Raw genomic sequence first — 22,199 nt, 5'->3', positions numbered from 1 at the left:
AACCTGGGAGGCAGAGGTTTCAGTGAGCAGAGATCGCGCCACTGCACTCCAGCCTCGGCAACAGAGCAAGACTCTGTCTCAAAAAACAGAGAAGCTAATTTTTAGAAGTACTTTACTATCTGTAAGTTGATAATAGTAAGTTTGTAAGAAGCATTGGTTTTAGTTTGAAATTTATTATGTCAATATAATTTTCAAATTAGATAATATAAACATCCACAAGTATTAATTTGTTTATACAATAAATGTCATCTCTTTTTTTTTTCCTTTTTTTTTTTTTTTTTTGAGACGGAGTTTCACTCTTGTTGCCCAGGCTGGAGTGCAATGGCACGATCTCAGGTCACCACAACCTCCGCCTCCCGGGTTCAAGCAATGCTCCCGCCTCAGCCTCCCAAGTAGCTGAGATTACAGGCACACACCACCACACCCGGCTAATTTTTGTATTTTTAGTAGAGACAGAGTTTCACCATGTTGGTTAGGCTGGTCTCGAACTCCTGACCTCGTGATCCGCCCACCTCGGCCTCCCAAAGTGCTGGGATTACAGGCAGGAGCCATCATGCCCGGCCAACATCATCTCTTTCAACAATTTTGCCTGCAGAAAAAAATGTTTCAAAAGTTAGTGGTTGAAAACAGATCATCTCTGGAGAGTAGCATTTAAGAGGTTTTTACTTTCTAGATTAAATATTTCTTTGTAGGGTACAGTTTTTAAAAAGTACATTACTTGCTATAACAAGATAGCTTAGAAAAATAATAAAATAAAAATATTTTAATAAATAAAAATACATTGTTTTCTTCAGAAACAGATTTAAATTGGTGTTAGAGATAAATTTTTTAAATAACTGTACTTGGCTAAGATTTGCTAAAGTTCTTGTGTGTTTGTACAGGGAAAACTTGAAAGCAGTGACAACTGAAGATAGAGAAATGAGGAAAAAGAAGGAAGAATATTTAACTTTTAGTCCTCTTACAGTTGTAATATTTGTGGTCATCTGCTGTGTTATGATGGTCTTACTTTATTTCTTCTACAAATGGTTGGGTAAGAAGTCATATTTTATGTTTGCTACTGTTAACATACATTCTTTTCACTGACTATTACTAGATTTATCTTTTCCTTTAAGCCATTCTACCTGGAAAATGTATGTGAATAATTTGGTTAATATTAATTTTTTTTAAATTATCAGAGTGTTAGGTCTCTGTTACTCTGAGATAAAAATATTCAGATTAAAAATACAATATGTGCCAGGAGCAGTGGCTCACACCTGTAATCCCAGCACTTTGGGAGGCCAAGGTGGACAGATCACCTGAGGTTGGGAGTTTGAGACCAGCCTGACCAACATGGAGAAACTCCATCTGTACTAAAAATACAGAAATTAGCTGGGTGTGGTGGCACGTGCCTGTAATCCCAGCTACTGGAGAGGCTGAGTCAGGAGAATCGCTCGAACCTGGGAGGTGGAGTTTGCAGTGAGCCGACATTGCGCCATTGCACTCCAGCCTGGGCAACAAGAGCGAAACTCCGTCTTAAAAAAAAAAAAAAAAAAAAAAGTACGTTATGTTTTCAGATAAGAACACTTCTTCATGGATGACTTGAAATAATTGCCATGGTCCCTAAGTTTTCCTCTCTGTAGATGAATGATATAGCTCAGTATCTAAGCAGTGGATTAAGGAGTTCTTGGTGGCTATATTTAGTTACATGAAATAGAAGATTATTCAAATTACTGATGTATTGCGTCTACTTACTCCCAAGTGTAGTTTATCTTTTGTCAATTTGCAAATCAAGATGTTTTATTGCTTGAATTTTATGTTACTTATATAAACAGTTAGGATCATATATCTGAAGACACACAGGTACTTCCCTGTGGTCTAGAGAGTAACTAGTCCTTTTTTTCCTTGAAGAAAGTGGGAGCAGGAACTATAATGGCTTGTCCATCTCCTGAACAGTCTTATTAATGGCTTAATAGAATGGAAATTTGCCATCCCTGGACAGTATACAGCACAAAGAGAAGGGAGACCAGGGTAAAAGGAGTGTACCTGATAAGAACTAGCAAAAAGCCCTTTTAAGAACCACCAAAGGCTACCATGCTTATGTGTACAGCATTAGCATAAATTTCTGGACTAGAAAACTAGGGCCTAGGAGTTGTTTCATTCAGCTTTTTTTTTTTTTGGAAACAGTCTCGCTCTGTTGCCCAGGCTGGAGTGCAGTGGCGCAGTCTTGGCTCACTGCAACCACCACCTCCCAGGTTCAAGTGAGTCTCCTGCCTCAGTCTCCTGAGTAGCTGGGATTACAGGTGTGCGCCACTGTGCCCGGCTAATTTTTGTATTGTTAGTACAGACGGGATTTCACTATGTTGACCAGGCTGGTCTCGAACTCCTGACCTCAAGTGATCCACCTGCCTTGGCCTCCCAAAGTGCTAGGATTACAGGTGTGAGTTACCGCACCCAGCCTCATTCAGTTTTTGTTCAGTTTCTCTTGTCCTGTGACAGCAGTTTAAAAACTAGACCTATGATATCTTTTTTTTTTTGAGACAGTCTTGCTCTGCTCTGCTCTGTCACCCAGGCTGGAGTGCAGTGGCACAATCTGGGTTCACTGCAACCTCTGCCTCTCACATTCAAGCGATTCTCCTGCCTCAGCCTCCCAAGTAGCTGGGACTACAGGCACATCCCACCATGCCCAGCTAATATTTGTATTTTTATTATTTGTATTTATTTATTTATTTGAGATGGAGCGATTCTCTTGCCTCAGCTTCCCGAGTAGTTGGGATTACAGGCATCTGGCACCACCCCTAGCTAATTTTTGTATTTTTAGTAGAAACAGGGTTTCACCATGTTGGCCAGGCTGATCTCAAAGTCTTGACCTCAGGAGATCCACCCGCCTCGGCCTCCTATAGTGTTGGGATTACAGGTGTGAGCCACTGTACCCAGTTTATGTCATGTATTTTTTAATTAAAATTAAGTCATTCTGGCCAGATGCGGTGGCTCTCGCCTGTAATCCCAGCACTTTGGGAGGCCAAAGTAAGTGGATCACTTGAGGTCAGGGGTTCAAGAGCAGCCTGGCCAACATAGTGAAACCCCGTCTCTACTAAAAATACAAAAATTAGCTGGCCATGGTGGTGCGTGCCCGTAGTTCCAGCTACTCAAGGGGCTGAGGCAGGAGAGTCGCTTAAGCCTGGGAGGCGGAGGTTGCGGTGATCCAAGATTGCCCCATTGCACTCCAGCCTGGGTGACACAGTGAGACTCCGTCTCAAAAAAAAAGAACTCATTTTGTTAATATCATTCATTTTAAACTGTTGTTGAGAGAGCGAGTACTAAAATGATATTTGTATTATGTTGGCATCAAACAGGTGATTTTATTAATTTAATATTCCTTCAGATTAATTTCTGTTATCAACTCTTAGTTTATAGTAGTCATTGATAGAAAAAAGAGAGCCCTCTACTTTACCTGAAAGCATATTTTAGTTTTTGGTAAGAGATTTCCTTAAATTCATCGCTATTTAAAAAGAAGACAGCCGGGTGCAGTGGCTCACTGCTGTAATCCCAGCACTTTTGGAGGCCAAGGCAGGCATATCACCTGAGGTCGGGACTTTGAGACCAGCCTGGCCAACATGACAAAACCCCGTCTACTAAAACTACAAAAATTGGCTGGGTATGGTGGCGCATGCCTGTAATCCCAGCTATTCGGGAGGCTAAGGCATGAGAATCACTTGAGCCCAGGAGGCAAAGATTGCAGTGAGAGCCAAGATTACACCACTGCATTCCAGCCTGGGCGACTGTGCGACAGAGTGAGACTCTCAGAAAAAAAAAAAAAAAAATACCTCACGATCTAAATTTCAGCTTAGTAAGTAATTCAGGTCATTGTATAGTCACTTCATTGGAAGTATGATTCAATAAAGAAAGCTAAAGAATTAATATTGCTTGTATAAATATTTTCTTATCACCTTTCCTGCTGTTCTCATGTAATTTAGTGTTTTGTTTTTTTCTAGTTTATGTTATGATAGCAATTTTCTGCATAGCATCAGCAATGAGTCTGTACAACTGTCTTGCTGCACTAATTCATAAGATACCATATGGACAATGCACGTACGTATCTCTTACAGGAAATCTTATAATGTTGGTGTTTATAATTTGAAACAATACAAAAGTAGGAGTATTATTTGAAACCTATATAGTCCGATATATATTGGACCTACAGGTGTTTAAATTTAAATTTAAGTAAAATTAAATAAAATTAAAAATTGAGTTTTTCATTCTTATTAGCCACATTTCAAGTGCTCAATAGCCACATATGACTAGTAGCTACTATATTGGACAGCACAGATATAGTACATTTTTCATCATCACAGAAAATTATATTGGACTGATAAACATTTTATTATGTCTCATTTGTTTTACTTAAAATCAAGACTTTCAAAATTGATATTTTAGTCACTTCTTATGACTGTGGTTAATATTTGCTACTTCTTATCAAGTGAACATTGTACTTCATCTGCAGTGTTAACTATTTCAATCTGTTTTTTAGGATTGCATGTCGTGGCAAAAACATGGAAGTGAGACTTATTTTTCTCTCTGGACTGTGCATAGCAGTAGCTGTTGTTTGGGCTGTGTTTCGAAATGAAGACAGGTATGAATACTCAATGTATTTGCTTTTAGATTAAGGATGAATTGTTTCCTATCTTGCCCTGATACTTATGATTATTACGGAATTTTTTTGCTTCTATGCCAGAACACCAGTCTTGTAATGAACTACTTCTTAAATAAGCAGATCTTATGTTAATGCATTTGAACTCATATAGAGAAGGAAATATGAATTATGATTTTAACACATACACTGAAATAGACTTTAAAAATATACTTAATTTCACGCCTGTAATCCCAGCACTTTGGGAGGCCGAGGCAGGCAGATCACCTGAGGTCGGGAGTTTGAGACCAGCCTGACCAACATGGAGAAACCCCGTCTCTACTAAAAATACAAAAAATTAGCCGGGCATGGTAGTGCATGCCCGTAATCCCAGCTACTCCAGAGGCTGAGGCAGGAGAATCGCTTGAACCCGGGAGGCGGAGGTTGCAGCGAGCGGAGGTTGCAGTGAGCCAAGATCGCGCCATTGCACTCCAGCCTGGGCAACAAGAGTGAAACTCTATCTCAAAAAAATATATGTGTGTGTGTGTGTGTGTGTGTGTGTATGTATATGTGTGTGTGTATATATATGTGTGTGTGTGTGTGTGTGTATATATATATATACACACACTTAATTTTGGTATAGCCACACAGTTGAGTGCAGTGCAGCTCTAAACAATGAAGATCTCTATGAATTGATATGCAGGGAGTTCCAGGAGAGAGAGAAAGAGAGAGAGAGTGCAGAAACAATCAAAATGTCCATCAAACTTTGAATGGGTGAATACATTACGTTATATTTACACAATGGAATACTATTCACCAATAAGTAAGCCATATACCACATGCACAGGCGTGAATGAATCTCAAACGTAATGCCAAGTGAAAGTAGTCAGATACAAAAAGAGAACATACTTGCCGGGCGTGGTGGCTCATACCTGTAATCCCAGCACTTTTGGAGGCTCGAGGTGGGCAGATCACCTGTGGTCAGGAGTTCGAGACCACCCTGACCAACATGGAGAAGCCCCGTCTCTACTTAAAAATACAGAATTAGCCGGGCGTGGTGGCATGCGCCTGTAATCCCAGCTACTCAGGAGGCTGAGGCAAGAGAATCACTTGAACCCAAGGCAGAGGTTGCAGTGAGCCAAGATCACAATATTGCACTCCAGCCTGGGGAACAAGAGTGCAACTCCGTCTCAAAAAAAACAAACAAAAAAAAAAGAGAGAGAGAGAATATACTCTATGATATATAAAGTACAAAAAGGAGCACAGTCTATACTTTTTAAAAAATTTTATTTTTAATTATTATGGGAACATAATGACTATATATATTTATGGGATACATGTGGTGTTTTGATACAGGCATACAATGTGAATGATCACATCAGAGTAATAGTGGTATCCATCACCTCAAGCCTTTATCATTTCTTTGTGTTGGGAACATTCCAATTTCACTCTTTTAGTTATTTTTATAATACACAATAAGTTATTAACTGTATCACCTTATTGTGCTACCAAACACTAGATCTTATTTATTTTATTTAGCTATATTTTTGCACCCATTAACCATCTTCACTTTATCACCCCCACTCTCTACCTTTTTTTAGCCTCTGGTAACCATCATTCTACTATCTCCATGAGTTCTATTTTTTATTTTTATTTTCTTAATTTTAGCTCCCACTATGAATGAGAACATGCAATATTTGTCTTTCTGTGCTTGGCTTATTTCACTTAACATGATGTTTTCAGTTCCATCCATGTCTTTGCAAATGACAAGACTTCATTATTTTTTATGGCTGAATAATATTCCATTGTGTGTATTTGTAAAATTATATATATATGTGTGTGTATAATATTTCCTTTATCCACTGGTGGACACTTAGGTTGATTCCATATCTTGGCTATGGCGAATAGTGCTGCAATAAACATGAGAGTTCAGGTATCTGTTTGATATACTGAGTTCCTTTCTTTTGCATGTATATCCAGTGGTGGGATTGCTGGATCATATGGTAATTCTGTTTTTAGTTTTTTTGAGGAATTTCCATACTGTTCTTCATAGTGGCTGTGGTAATTTACATTCCCACCAACAGTGTACAAGGTTTCCCCTTTTCCCACATCGTTGCCAGCATTCTGGGATGAGATGATATCTCATTGTAGTTTTGATTTACATTTCTCTAATTGCAATCAGATTTCATCTGATTGGAGATGTTGAGCATTTTTTCATATATCTGTTTGTCATTTGTATGTCTTTGGAGAAATGTCTACTCAGATATTTTGCCCAATTTTTAATTGGATTACTTTTTTTTTCTATTGAGTTGTTTGAGCTCCTTACATATTCTGGTTATTAATTGCTTGTCAGATGGGTAGTTTGCAGATATTTTCTTTCATTCTGTGGGTTGTTTCTTCACGTTCTTGATTTTTCCTTTGCCATGCAAAACCTTTTAGCTTGATGTGATTCCATTTGTCCATTTTTGCCTTCGTTGTCTGTGCTTTTCAAGTCTTACTCAAGAAATCTTTGCCAAGACCAATGTCCTGGAGCATTTCCCCAATGTTTTCATCAAGTAGCGTCATAGTTTCAGGTCTTAGATTTAAGTCTTTAATCCACTTTGATTTGATATTTGTATTTTTTTAAGTGAAAAAAGCAAAGTGCAAAAAAATATATAGAGTATGCTGTCTTTTATGCAAGAAAGGGGGATATAAGAAAATATACAGATATCTGTTCATTTGTAGGAAGATAACCAGAAAAAATATATACTTAGGTTTATATTAATGGTTTATTAATAAAATTATTGAGGACTGAAAGGATTTAATGGCCTAAAATTTGGGAAACAAAGCTCATACAGCTTTATGCAGCTTCAGGTAGGATAATCAATGGATAATTACTTATGTCAATTTCTGATGGAGTAAGTTGCATAGCTCTTGTTTTCTTTGTGTTCAAGCTATTTGGATCTGTGTTAACACTGATATTTTGTTAACAGCTGTTTTCTAGAGCGAGACGTGTTAATGCACTTATGTCTGATATATGTTCTTCTGAGGTAGCCTTTTCAACTTTTTCTTAGTGTAATAATATTCATTATTCTACTAGGACAGTAAAATTACCAAATATAGAGTATATGAGGGGTTTTGTTGTTATGCTTGCTGTTTAATAATTGAATAGTCAGAAATCAGCCAGGCATGGTGGTGTGCATGCCTTTAGTCCCAGCTACTTGGGAAGCTGAGACACGAAAATCACTTGAACCCAGGTGAAGCTTGCAGTAAGCCGAGATCATGCCACTGCACTCCAGCCTGGGTGACAGAGTGAGAATCTGTCTTAAAAAAAAAAAAAAAAAAAAAAAAAGGAATAGTCAAATCATAGCAATTAAATGATATTACCTCAGTGATCTATGTCTTTTGAAAGGCTTCATCTAAACATTGATAAAGCAATAGAGTAATATCTTTTGATTTTAGGTGGGCTTGGATTTTACAGGATATCTTGGGGATTGCTTTCTGTCTGAATTTAATTAAAACACTGAAGTTGCCCAACTTCAAGGTAATGTATACAATACTACTTTGCTAGTTAAAATAAATTTTTAAAAGACAACTTTATTAAGGCATAATTTACCTACAATTAAATGCGCCAATTTTTGGCGTACTGTTTATGAAAATTTTACGAATGTGTAACTTTATAACCACTATCCCAGTGAAGTTGTAGAACATTTCTCATTTCTTCCAAAAGCTCTACCATGGCCTTTGCAATCAGTCCTAACCCCCAGGCCCAGACAACCACTGATTTGCTAGCTAAACTATTGGGTTTTTTTTCTTTCTTTTATTTGTATAAATTTAAGGGGTTCAAGTGTAGTTTTATTACGTGGATATGTTGGGTAGTGATGAGGCTTATAGTATAACCATCACTCGACTAATGTGTATTGTCCCCATTAAGTAATTTCTCATCCCTCACCCCTTCTAATTCTTCCACCATGCCGAGTATCCCAGTGCCTGTTATTCCTCACTCTTATCCATGTGTACACTTTATTTTAGCTAAATTTTGTTTGTTTGTTTTTGTAGAGATAGGGGTCTCGCTGTGCTACCTAAGCTGTTCTTAAACTTCTGGCCACAAGCATTCCTTCTGATTTGGCCTCCCAAAGTGCTGGGATTACAGGCATGAGCCACTGCACCCTGCCTAAAATATTTTTTTTTTATTTATTTGGTTTTTGTTTTTGTTTTTGTTTTTGTTTTTTGAGATGGAGTCTCGTTCAGTCTCCCAGCCTGGAGTGCAGTGGTGCGATCTCGGCTCACTGCAGCCTCCGCCTCCTGAGCTCAAGTGATTTCTCCTGCCTCAGCCTCCCAAGTAGCTGGGATTACAGGCACCTACCACCAAGCCCTGCTAATTTTTGTATTTTTAGTAGAGACAGGGTTTCACCATGTTGGCCAGGCTGGTTTTGAACTCCTGACCTCAAATGTTCTGCCCACCTGGGCCTCCCAAAGTGCTGGGATTACGGGCGTGAGCCACTGTGCCCAGCCTGCCTAAAATATTTTTAATCATTCATATAATATGCCAAATTCATAAAATCTTTAACATGACCAAATATCAGGGAAGCACATTTCTTCTTTTTTTTTTCCAAGACAGAGTTTCACTCTGTCACCGAGGCTGGAGTGCAGTGGCACGATCTCAGCTCACTGCAACCTCTGCCTCCTGGGTTCAAGTGATTCTCCTGCCTCAGCCTCCTGAGTAGCTGGGTTTATAGGCACGTGCCACCATGCCCGGCTAATTTTTGTAGTCTTAGTAGAGACGGGGTTTCACCATGTTGGCCAGGCTGGTCTCGAACTCTTGACCTCGTGATCCGCCCCGCCTCAGTCTCCCAAAGTGCTGGGATTACAGGTGTGAGCCACCAGGGCCAACCCAGCACATTTGTTTGGTTCGGTGATTTTTTTTAAAAAAATAAAGAAGATAAGGGTTTTAATATGTAGAATAAAACTATACATAGTATTAACCATAAGATATCTTTTTAAAAGTAATATTTAAATGTATATTCATATATTTATTTGCACTTGAAAAATAATTTAATGCCTTAATTTACATTTAGGAAGATTGACCTTTAATTTTGTTTCTTTCTTTGACAGTCATGTGTGATACTTCTAGGCCTTCTCCTCCTCTATGATGTATTTTTTGTTTTCATAACACCATTCATCACAAAGGTATGAGCACATTTTTGAAATGGGTGAAGAAACATGCTAAAAAATGATCATCTTAAATCTGCTCCTAGATTATCAATTTTGCAGATGTTTACCACTGAGTGAATTCTAATTCTCTTAAAAGAACTGTCATTGAAATTGGCCTTTTAACTTTCAAGCTTTTAATCCATTTTGTTAGATTTTAAGATGTCTCTTGACTGATACAAATATGAGAATATCTGTACTTTTCTTCCCTTTTTAAAGTATTTTTTCTTATGAGCTAAATGTTTACTATAGGCAATATAGACAATAAAAAAATAAAATATCATTTCTGAAGCCCTAGTTTGAGACTAAGAAAGAGCAGCACACTGGAAATCAGAAGGCCTAGAATGTAGCTCTGTAACCTTGCAACCATAGGCAAGTTACTTAGCCCTTTCTGCTTGCATTTACTAACCTGTTGTATGAGGGAGTACTGCTAGCTATTCATCTTCCACCTCCATCAGTGGAATTCTTTTGGTTCCAACTAACAGAACCCAACCGAAGCCTTCTGTACCAAAAAGGTCCCATTTATCTAGGCTGTGTTTGTAGGCCAGTGTGGGGCTGGCGTCAAGAGACACTAGACTCAGGGCCACATACTCTCCCTTTTTGCTTCTGTCCATTTGTTCATTCTCTCAGACTGGCTTTTTCCATGAAGTTAGAATCTGAGCAGCTGGCAGCTCCTAGGTCATATATTCCCAGATCTGCCGCTAGCTCTTAGTAAAATGAGGAGAGGTGTTGGGTGAGTATGGTGGTCCTTAATTATTTGTCAAGCTTTTCTACCTTGATCCTTTTCCTATCTCATGAATATAATATTAAGTATTGCTTAATTCCCCTACTTTCTCCCATTTTGAGTCTTGCTTTGTAACTTTATATTATCCATTTATCCTTTGTCGCTCTCATATATTTAAGTATTTGATATTCTCTACTTTATTTATCATTCCTTCTTTTTTTTTTTTTTTTTTAAAGGCCAAGTCTTGAGGCTGAAGTGCAATGGCACAGTCCTAGTTCACTGCAGCCTCAAACTCCTGGGCTCAAGCCCAGGAGTCCTCCCACGTTGGCCTCCCAGAGTATTGGGATTATAGGCATGAGCCATAGTGCCTGGCCTCATTTCTTCTTTACCCATTCATTAAACCTATCATCTGTGAAATCACTGTAAAAATCTACACTTCTGATATTTGCTATAATGGCATAAAGACAAACTGTCCCCTATTGGGGAGCTAAAATTGTAGTAGGTAACAAATATAATTAACTGTCCCAAAATACAGCTAACCAACCAAACTTTTTTTTTTTCTCTTCTTTGAGACACAAACCTTTTTTTTGTTTTTTTCCTCTTCTTTGAGACTGGGTCTCGGTCTGCCGCCCAAGCTGGAGTTCAGTGGCTCAATTATGACTTACTGCAGCCTTAACCTCCTGAGGCCCAGGTGATCCTACCACCTCAGCTTCCCAAATAGCTGGTACTACAGGGACACGCCATTACACCCAGCCAATTTTTGTATTTTTTGTAGAGATGGGGTTTTACCATATTGCCCAAGCTGGCATATGGGCCAGCTGGCATATGCCTGGCCTAACCAAACCATTTTACTAGCACCTTTCTGTCACTTAATGATGAGCCATTTGATTCATTGACTTCACTGAACAATAGTAACCCCCCCCAAAAAAATTCATAGAACTAGTATTATGGGTTATAACTAAACTTGTTAATTTGGCCAGGTGCGGTGGCTAATGCCTATAATCCCAACACTTTGGGAGGCCAAGGCAGGCAGATCACTTGAGGTCAGGAGTTCGAGACCAGCCTGGCCAACATGGTAAAACTGTATCTCTACTAAAAATACAATAATTTAGAGGCCGGGTGTGGTGGCTCACGCCTGTAATCCCAGCACTTTGGGAGGCCAAGGCGGGTGGATCACTTGAGGTCAGGAGTTTGAGACCAGCCTGGCCAACATAGCGAAACCCCATCTCTACTAAAAATACAAAAATTTGCCAGGCACAGTGGTGGGTGCCTGTAATCCCAGCTACTTGGAGGGCTGAGGCAGGAGAATCACTTGAACCCACAAGGTGGAGGTTGCAGTGAGCCAAGATTGCGCCACTGCACTCCAGCCTGGGCAACAGAGCGAGACTCCATCTCAAAAAAAAAAAAAAATACAATAATCAGCCAGGTGTGGTGGTGCACGCCTGTAGTCCCAGCTACTCGGGAGACTGAGGTGGGAAGATCGCTTGAAGCCAGGAGCGGAGGTTACAGTGAGCCGAGATCGTGCCACTGCACTCCAGCCTGGGCAACAGAGTGAGACTCCGTTTCAAAAAATAAAATTGTTGGCCGGGCGCAGCGGTTCACGCCTGTAATCCCAGCACTTCGGGAGGCCAAGGTGGGCGGATCATGAGGTCAGGAGATTGAGACCATCCTGGCTAACATGGTGAAACCCCATCTCTACTAAAAAAATAGAAAAAAATTAGCCGGGCATGGTGGCGGGCACCTGTAGTCCCAGCTACTTGGGTGGCTGAGGCAGGAGAATGGCGTGAACCCAGGAGGCAGAGCTTGCAGTGATCCGAGATCGTGCCACTGCACCCCAGCCTGGGCAACAGAGTGAGACTCCTTCTCAAAAATAAATAAAAATAAAGATAAAAAATAAAATTGTTAATTTATTAGGGTATTTTTAACTTGGTTCAAAAGTGTGTTTTTGTAGGATACCCCATCAGAGATCTCATAGCAAAAGTGAAATGTTCCCTCTACAAAGCCATTTCCATAAATCAACAGATAATCCATAACATATGACACATTTATTACACAGTAGATACAGCTGTAAACTGTAACTAAACTGTTTTTTAAAATAACTTTTCCATTCTGACACTACTCTCACTTTGTGAATAAACATATCTGCCCCAGCAAACTGTTTGCATTCCATATACATAGAATGTTTCAGAATTTTAAAGGTACAGGATGAAAATAAAGGTGTCTTTTAGCCTTCTTTCTTTTGTGCTTAAGAAATTTTTTGTCTTCCTATTTCTATCTTAGTTCCTACTGACTAGGAACATGATTTCTAGCAACCTAATATGGTGGAAAAAGCTAAGTGCTCGCTCTTTGGAGTTCACTGCTGTAGATTAATACCTTCTTCTGAGTCTGATTTGTTTGTTTTTATTAAGGCAGCAGGCCTTAGTTTAGTAGGTAACTCAAAAATCAGATTGCTGATTTTCCTGGTTTTCACTGTAAATTTGAAGGATTAAATATTGCATATTCTAAACATGTTCTTGACCCAAGTATTAGTGGCCTTCTAGTGAGTTGGCAAGGCAGGTCACCATAAGAGTACAGCAATAAGAGCCTGTCTTATTCATTTTTTTCCATCCACCACTGTGCTCAGTATTGTGTCTTACAAGTAGTAGTTACTCAGGTATCTTTAAATGTATGGGAGGATGTCAATGATGGTCTTCAGTTAAATGTTTTACATAACAATTAGAAAGTGAACCAAAATGAACTCTTTATCTGGAAATGTTATCACAACCTGGGAATCTGCTTTAAGGAACTGTACTTAGTATTAGTTTATTTTCCTAAACTCCTTTGACTTAACGTAACCCAAAGCTTAACATGCACAGAAGATTTCTGCAGCTACAGGTTTTATCCTCCTTTCTACTCAGCTCAGGAATCAGTGAGGTCCTTTTAAAAACACTCAAGTGGTTTCTCCTGTGCACCCCACCCACATGGAAAATATTATAGTTAGTCAATCAAATTTTCCTGAAATTCAGCATTTGTTTATCTTCCCTGTACCTGCTTTGCTGATACACTTACAATAATACGAAAGATAAAATGAGTGGTTCATGCAGTCTTAGCTTGCTGCCTCACAATGTTTTCCCTCTCCACAACAGACTTGGCTATCAGGAAAAATTTTTTAAATGAACCCCTCACACAACCCACATAAAAAGACTTTATCCAGGCACAAGGGAGGGAAATTTAGCTAAGGTTAATGTTTTGATTGGATCATAGAAAGCAGGCAGGGCTGAAATTGGATGAGAGTTAGGCTAGAGAAGCTTCTCAGGTTCTATAGGGTTGGGTCTTTTCAAGTTTGGTTTCATTGTTTTGTTATTGTGGTGAGTAGCCAGAAGGTCAGATGTATATTTATTCAAATAAAGTTACCAATATTTTTTACAAAGCTAAGTGTAAGAGATTTTAGTATGATCTTCTTCACTGACATTACTGAAAACTGCTAAGAACATATAGTATAAAGCATAATGTAACTAAAAGTACTGTACCTAAAATTTTTAACCCATTACAAATGTCAGATATGAATATGTCATTACAAATCAGAACTGAGGGTTCACTTGAATTATTTTTACATGATTCATTTGCCAATTTCTGAGAATTATTGAGCTCTGATAAAGTAGAGCAACTGTACTAGGTGGACTTTGTTTTAGATGACTTCAGTTTTTGCAATCTACAAAGACTTTAGGAAAAAAGCAGTCTGCAGCCCATTTTCAATCAGTGTAACTGGCCATATGCCATGGGGCTTAAATCACACTTGAATAGTGGCAGATTGTTCTCTTTAAATGATTAGACAACTTCTTTTCCTTCTCAATTTTAGAATGGTGAGAGTATCATGGTTGAACTTGCAGCTGGACCTTTTGGAAATAATGAAAAGGTAGGGATGGCAATGAAATAGAAATGGCTATCCAGTGTATGTATGTGTATCTGGTTAATAATTTGCCTTCCTGTGTAATTCACTGGTCACATAGTGCATGTTAAGGTATTGTAAAACTTATTTCTCAGAAAATATAGCTCTTTTCTTAGTTATTCTAAATTATTAAATACCTATTGACTTGGGTTTCATCCTAGAATGATGGAAACTTGGTGGAAGCCACTGGTCAACCCTCAGCTCCCCATGAGAAAGTAAGGATTGTATTTCAGATATGTTCATTGGACTTTAAATCATACCCTCTGAGACAAGACTCTTCTTTGGGGAAAAAAAAATCCAGATTGCCAGAAAAAATTAGGCCTGTTCTATTTTCTGTGTTTCAAGGCCTGAGTTCTATCCTTGGTAAAGAGAAAAAAAAAAGGTTAAATGTGGGGATACTTGGTTAATACTGTTAATCCTACATGTGTGTTGAGCATTTTTTTCAAAACTAATCTTTTTCTTTTGGAAATAGATAGAGTATTTCAAGTTCCTTTAAACTGTCAAAAGAACTATTCTAATGTTAATCATTCCCTTTCTAGAAGATATGGGTGGCCAGGCACGGTGGCTCATGCCTGTAATACCAGCACTTTGGGAGGCTGAGGCAGGCAGATCACCTGAGGTCAGGAGTTTGAGACCAGCCTGGCCAACATGGTGAAACCCTGTCTCTACTAAAAACAGAAAAATTAGCCAGGCGTGGTGGCTCATGCCTGTAATCCCAGCTACTTGGGAGGCTGAGGCAGGAGAATTGCTTGAACCTGGGAGGCGGAGGTTGCAGTTGCAGTTGCAGTGAGCTGGGATCACGCCACTGCACTCCACTTGGGCGACAGAGCGAGACTCTGTCTCCAAAAAATAAATGAGTAAATAAAAGATATGAGTAAAGATTGCCAAGAAGTTCATTGGTGGCCTCTTGTTTTGTTTTGTTTTGTTTTGTTTTTGAACAGTTGCCAGTAGTCATCAGAGTACCAAAACTGATCTATTTCTCAGTAATGAGTGTGTGCCTCATGCCTGTTTCAATATTGGGTTTTGGAGACATTATTGTACCAGGTAAGCAATTGTAACAATTTTAGTTAAAAAAAAATACTGATGATTTTAAATCGTCATATGTGTAGAATCTGTTAAAAGTTACCTACTCTGTATTCTGGCTGTCACTAGAGCTGAGATTGTCATAACAAAAAAGCTTGTTGAGGGGTAGAAGGTAAAGCCCAAATGGTAACAACTAAAGTACTGTAATAGCTCCCATGGCTCAAAAAGTTTGTTTGAGAAAGCAACTAGGATCAGTTTAACCTTCTTCTTCAAGAAAGTATATTTGTGACTCTTTTTAGAAGTTGAATATAATAATGCCAAACAAATAGTTTATATTACTTATATTTTAAGATAATAGTTATGTTTTAGAAAAAGGGGTTTAAGAATATTAGGCAAGGCTGTGATCAAGAGGAGAAACATAGAAGAACACCAGCTTGTAGGACTGCGTAATACAAAAAGACACAGTTTATAGTGGAATTGATCACCATCTCTTAGCATGTCTGCTCTGACAGTGTAGTTTTGCCTTACTTTCCTCACTGCTCTGTCTGTAGAATAAACTTAATCCAAGCCCATTAATAATTTAGTTTAGAAGTAATTAATAATATTCCTCTATCAGCTGAGTTTTTCCTTCTTCATTTTTCTTTTTTTTTTGAGATGGAGTCTCGCTCTGTCACCCAGGCTGGAGCGCAGTGGCGTGATCTCAGCTCACTGCAACCTCCGCTTCCCAGGTTCATGCCATTCTCCTGCCTCAGCCTCCTGAGTAACTGGAACTACAGGCGCCTGCCACCGCACCTGGCTATTTTTTTTGTATTTTTAGTAAAGACTGGGTTTCACCGTGTTAGCCAGGATGGTCTCGATCTCCTGACCTTGTGATCTGCCCGCTTCAGCCTCCCAAAGTGCTGGGATTATAGGCGTGAGCCACCGCGCCGGCTCCTTCTTCATTTTTCTTAGTCTTCCTATGTACTAACTGCCTGTGGTGGATGGGTGAGGAGTACTGGTGCTTCTGAAAAAGCCCTTCTATTTACATAGTAAAACCAGGTAGAGAGAGAAAAGCTAGCAGTGTTGCCTTGCAGGTTGACATGGCAAAGTCTCTCTTAGCTCAGTGAATCTTGATTCACATAATTGATAAAATAAGGAAAACATTCTATTGAGTAACCTTACACTTCTTTGAATATCATTAAACTTATGCCTGATTTTACCATTTCCACACCAAGGGCTATACAAGATCTTCTATATAGAACTTGGCATAGAACTGGTAAAAATAGTATATAAATACTACATTATTGAAGTAAATGTCAAAGGTCTAAAACAAAAATATTTCTCCAAAGAGCAGAGGTACTGACAATACATGACAAGCTGAGATTTCTTCTTTGGGAAGAAGAAAAGGTTCAACAAATTTCTTACAAGAAATAGATATTAAATGAGTTGTTTCTGCATAATTGCATATTTACAAATGAAAGCATGAGCCGAGCGTGGCGGCTCATGCCTGTAATCCCGGCCCTTTGGGAGGCTGAGGCAGGTAGATCACTTGAGGACAGGAGTTCAAGACCAGCCTGGCCAACATGGTGAAACCCCATCTCTACTAAAAATACAAAAATTAGCTGTGTGTGTTAGCACACGCCCATAATCCCAGCTACTTGGGAGGCTGAGACAGGAGAATCACCTGAACCCAGGAGGCAGAGGTTGCAGTGAGCTGAGATCACACCACTGCACTCTGACCTGGGTGACAGAGTGAGACTCTGTCTCCAAAAAAAAAAACAAAAAAAACCCAACTGAATAGTATTCCAGTCTGTGTATGTACCACATTTTTTTATTCATTCATCTGTTGATGGACACTTAGGTTGCTTCCATATCTTGGCTATTGCGAATAATGCTGCAGTGAATATGGGAATGCAAATATCTCTTTGACATACTGATTTCAGTTCCTTTGGATATATACCCAGTAGTGGGATGATTAGACCAAATGGTAGTTCTAATTTTAATTTTCTGAAGAACCACCGTACTGGTTTCCATAATGGCTACACTAATTTACATTCCCATAAGCAACGTACAGGGTTCCCTTTTTGCTACATCCTCTCTAAGGCTTACTTTTCATCTTTTTAATAACAGCCATTCTAACATATGTAAGGCGATATCTCATTGTGGTTTCAATTTGCATTTTTCTGATGATTAGTGATTTTGAGCAATTTTTTCATATACCTGTTGGCTATTTATGTGTCTTCTATTGAGAATTAGCTACTCAAATCCTTTGCCCATTTTCTAATTGGGTTGTTTACTTATTATTGAGTTGTTTGAGTTCCTTATATTAATATATTTTAGATGTTAACCCCTTATCAGATACATAGTTTGCAAATATTTTCTCCCATTTCATAGGTGTTTTCTTCACTTTGTTGACTGTTTCCTTGGCTGTGCAGAAGCTTTTTAGTTTGATGTAAACCCATTTGTCTGTTCAATATATTTTTTAATGATAAATTTTAAAAGTTTTCTTCATGGCTGGGCTTGGTGGCTCATGCCTGTAATCCCAGGACTTTGGGAGGCCAAGACCAGTGGATCACGAGGTCAGGAGATCAAGACCACCCTGGCCAACATGATGAAACCCCATCTCTACTAAAATACAAAAAATTAGCCAAGCGTGGTGGCACGCGCCTGTAGTCCCAGCTACTCAGGAGGCTGAGGCAGGGGAATTGTTTGAACCCGGGAGGCAGAGGTTGCAGTGAGCCGAGATCGCGCCACTGCACTCCATCCTGGGCAACAGAGCGAGACTCCGTCTCAAAAAAAAAAAAGTTTTCTTCATGACATGGAATATTGAGCAGCTAATAAAAATGATAGTTAAAAACTATTTAATAGCTTGAGGAAATGTTTAAACTATGGTATTAAGTATTTTTAAAATCAGCATATAAAATTTTGTCAAGAATTTGAGGTACTTGAATGTTCTCATAATGCAACAATGAAGATTCAATATAACATATACTGTTACTATTGTTAACAGTTGAATTTGTATTGCTGTTATTGTTTTAAGAAAATAATGTTTTGTTTTGTTTTTAAGGCCTGTTGATTGCGTACTGTAGAAGATTTGATGTTCAGACTGGTTCTTCTTACATATACTATGTTTCGTCTACAGTTGGTAAATTTTTGTTTTTTCTTTGTATTAAATGTTGAATTGTATTGTCTGGAGGAAAAGACAGAGGTCTAAAAATAAAGAAGGAGTACAGTTTGGGCATGGTGGTTCACCCCTGGAGTCCTAGCACTTTGGGGGCCAAGGCAGGCAGATTGCTTGAGCCCAGGAGTTCTAGACGAGCCTGGGCAACATAGTGAGACCCCATCTCTATAAAAACAGTTTTAGGGCCAGGCACAGTGGCTCACGCCTGTAAGCCCAGCACTTTGGGAGGCCGAGGCAGGCAGATCATAAGGGCAAGAGATTGAGACCATCCTGGCCAACATGATGAAACCCCGTCTCTACTAAAAATACAAAAAAAATTAGCTGGGCATGGTGGCACGCACTTGTAGTCCCAGCTACTGGGGAGGCTGAGGCAGGAGAATCACTTGAACCTGGGAGGCAGAGGTTGCAGTGAGCCAAGATTGCCCCACTGCACTCCAGCCTGGTGACAGAGCAAGACTCTGTCTCAAAAAAAAAAAAAAAAAATTTATTTTTGTATTAGCTGGGTGTGGTGGTCATGCCTATGGTCCCAGCTACTCAGGAGGCTGAGATGGGAGAAACGCTTAAGCCCAAGAGGTCAAGGCTGCAGTAAGCCATGATCGTACCACTTCACTATAGCCTGGGCGAAAGATTGAGTCCCTGTCTCAAAAAAAAAAAAAAAGAAAGGAAGAAAAAGAAAAGAAATAGCTAAGTGAGGGAGAAGATGAAGAAAAGAAAAAAAGTATAAAGAAGTTCAAAAAGCAGTCTCAGCTGGGCGCAGTGGCTGGCCAGACGTGGTGGCTCATGCCTGTAATCCCAGCACTTTGGGAGGCCAAGGCAAGTGGATCACTTGAGATCAGGCGTTTGAGACCAGCCTGGCCAACATGGTGAAATCTCAACTCTACTAAAAATACAAAAAGTAGCTGGGCATGGTGGCGCACACCTGTATTCCCAGCTACTCGGGAGGCTGAGGCAAGAAAATTGCTTGAACCTGGGAAGTGGGTTCAAGAGACAAGATTGCACCACTGCACTCCAGCCTGGGCAACTGAGCGAGGCTCCATCTCAAAAAAAGCAGTTTGAGGCCACTAAGTATGGTACTCTCCAGGGCTTTAACATATTAGTATCCAAACGCAGATTATAGGAGTGTTCATTAATTCTCCTGTGTACCTTTGGACAACTCAAACTCCCTGTTCCTCCATTGCCTCATCTTTAAAATTAGAAACTATACTAAATTGTTTATAAAGGGAATATTCTGAGATCCTATGTTCCTAGTAAAACCCTGAGTCATTAAGAAAAGTTCAGGCCGGGCGCGGTGCTCACACCTATAATCCCAGCACTTTGGGAGGCTGAAGCAGGCAGATCACCTGAGGTCGGGAGTTTGAGACCAGCCTGACCAACATGGAGAAACCCAGTCTCTGCTAAAAAATACAAAATTAGCCAGGCGTGGTGGCACATGCCTATAATCCCAGCTACTTGGGACGCTGAGGCAGGAGAATCGCTTGAACCCAGGAGGCGGAAGTTGCGGTGAGCTGAGTTCGTGCCATTGCACTCCAGCCTGGGCAACAAGAACAAAACTCCGTTTCAAAAAAAAAAAAAAAGAAAAGTTCAGAAGTATGTGCTTATTAACAAAGCTTAGGAAGTATGTAATCGGTATTAGGAAGATTTTTTAAAACAACCTATAGTACCTATTGGTACAGATTTAGTTATCTAAAATATGAAACTATTTAACATCTTTAATAGCAACAGATAATTGAAACTCTCATGAATTATTATCTCTTATCAATGATACATGGTTAGGTTAGTAATAATTGAAATGCTAACCAGTTTCCACATTTTTCAAAAGCTCCATAGACGATGTCTCCTAATCCTATCTAGGAAAATGATGAAATTACAAGAAGTCATAGAGCAAAAATATCCTCAGAAATATTTGAAAACCAGTACATAAATGACAGAGGAAAAAACCCACCTTTGGTAACATGTAGAAATGACTTATAGCTTGGTATTCTTCTTGCAGCCTATGCTATTGGCATGATACTTACATTTGTTGTTCTGGTGCTGATGAAAAAGGGGCAACCTGCTCTCCTCTATTTAGTACCTTGCACACTTATTACTGCCTCAGTTGTTGCCTGGAGACGTAAGGAAATGAAAAAGTTCTGGAAAGGTAACAGCTATCAGGTATGTGCTTATACTTTGGTTACCAAGTTATCTTATGACTTAATTTACTGACTGATTTTGGGTGGGAACAGCCTATATGTAGCAAAGCTTTTATGTACCAAAAAGTACTGTAATACCCCCTTACTCACTGTCCACCTATTGAATCATCATTTGTGACCTCCCCTGCAATCTAATGCCAAAAGCCTGGTGACTCAAGGCAAAACTACAAAAAAACAGCAGAGGACATCAGGGAAAACAAAATAGCATTTCAACATGTATTTTCAAAACCTACACAAAAGCAGACTTCATGAAAGATAAAATTCGTTGTTTAAAATAAGTACTTAATTTTGAGACTAAGCATTAGCTGTTTGTAGTAACAGTCAGTCCTAAGGTTTTGCAGATAAAAAGTGTACTCTGGCCAGGCACGGTGCCTCACACCTGTAATCCCAGCACTTTGGGAGGCCGAGGCAGATGGATCACCTGAGGTCAGGAGTTCGAGACCAGCCTGGCCAACACGGTGAAACCCGTCTCTACTAAAAATACAAAAAATTAGCCGGGTGTTGTGGCAGGCGCCTGTAATCCCAGCTACTTGGGAGGCTGAGGCAGGAGAATCACTTGAACCCAGGAGGCAGAGGTTGCAGTGAGCCAAGATTACGCCATTGCACTCCAGCCTGGGCAACAAGAGTGAAACTCCATCTCAAAAAAAAAGCGTCCTCTTCAGCATCTAAATGGGCCTAACCAAACTAGATAGGGCACTCATTTGAGATTTAAGTGAATGAAGGTTGAGCTTTCTTTAAAATTTCTAAACAAAGAAAATCTTGATACCAAGGTCTCTTTTGCTTGAGTGGTTTCTTCATTAAAGTTAAAGCCTTTTCTTTTTTTTCCCCCTAAATGTTCTTGGTATTCCAGTAAAGTCTGTTTGCATTGAAATTAAGAAGAGTTGGGAAACCCTAGCCTATTGAGGTCAGGGCCATGGCACTGACCCCTTCATGAAGGCACTTTGTGAGGCAGTTAGCTCTGCTTTCCCCTATTACAACTACCACTCTCCTCCATCCACCCTCATGCTTCTGTGTCAGTTGTCGCGTGAACAAAAAGAGAGACACTTTGGATGGGTGGCTGAAACTCTGATAGTAGATAAACAGTTCAAAGTTTCAAAGTCCATGTCCATCTTGTGCTTGGTCTTTCATGTCATTTATAGTGTTACTTAATGAGAGGTGGTTAACACATTAAGTTACAGACTACTATGATTTGAAAAAACACTGGTTTAGAATTCTTTTGAGGAAATCTTAAAATTTCTTTGAGATTTGGTTAAGCTAATAATACCTGTCTTGCCTACGTCACAAAGCTGTTGTCTCAACTTATACTGTTATACATAGAATTAGTTTATGATCCTAATGCCCTTGACTAAACTAGTAAGATAACTTTTAACTTTTCCATT

At 39.4% G+C, this 22,199-nt stretch overlaps 1 protein-coding gene across 4 annotated transcripts in view; it reads left to right on the top strand.

Annotated features, from left to right (window-relative positions):
* Positions 1-22,199, top strand: part of SPPL2A (signal peptide peptidase like 2A) — a 59,392-nt gene that overhangs the window by 26,267 nt on the left and 10,926 nt on the right. Inside the window, exons 6-15 of one of the 4 annotated variants that reach the window (XM_019011242.4) lie at positions 882-1,030; positions 3,972-4,068; positions 4,508-4,609; positions 8,048-8,129; positions 9,701-9,775; positions 14,359-14,415; positions 14,610-14,663; positions 15,390-15,492; positions 18,518-18,595; positions 20,622-20,782. In XM_019011242.4, the coding sequence (XP_018866787.3) occupies positions 882-1,030; positions 3,972-4,068; positions 4,508-4,609; positions 8,048-8,129; positions 9,701-9,775; positions 14,359-14,415; positions 14,610-14,663; positions 15,390-15,492; positions 18,518-18,595; positions 20,622-20,782 (958 nt within the window). The remainder of the gene's footprint in view (positions 1-881; positions 1,031-3,971; positions 4,069-4,507; positions 4,610-8,047; positions 8,130-9,700; positions 9,776-14,358; positions 14,416-14,609; positions 14,664-15,389; positions 15,493-18,517; positions 18,596-20,621; positions 20,783-22,199) is intronic. The other 3 variants (XM_004056178.5, XM_055363005.2, XM_055363006.2) reach the window with 3 other exon arrangements.

This window comes from Gorilla gorilla, chromosome 16, assembly GCF_029281585.2.
Source record: "Gorilla gorilla gorilla isolate KB3781 chromosome 16, NHGRI_mGorGor1-v2.1_pri, whole genome shotgun sequence".
In the NCBI taxonomy this organism is placed as follows: Eukaryota; Metazoa; Chordata; class Mammalia; order Primates; family Hominidae; genus Gorilla; species Gorilla gorilla.
The sequence above is the reverse complement of the archived record's forward strand: the minus strand, read 5'-3'. Positions and strand labels throughout refer to the sequence as shown.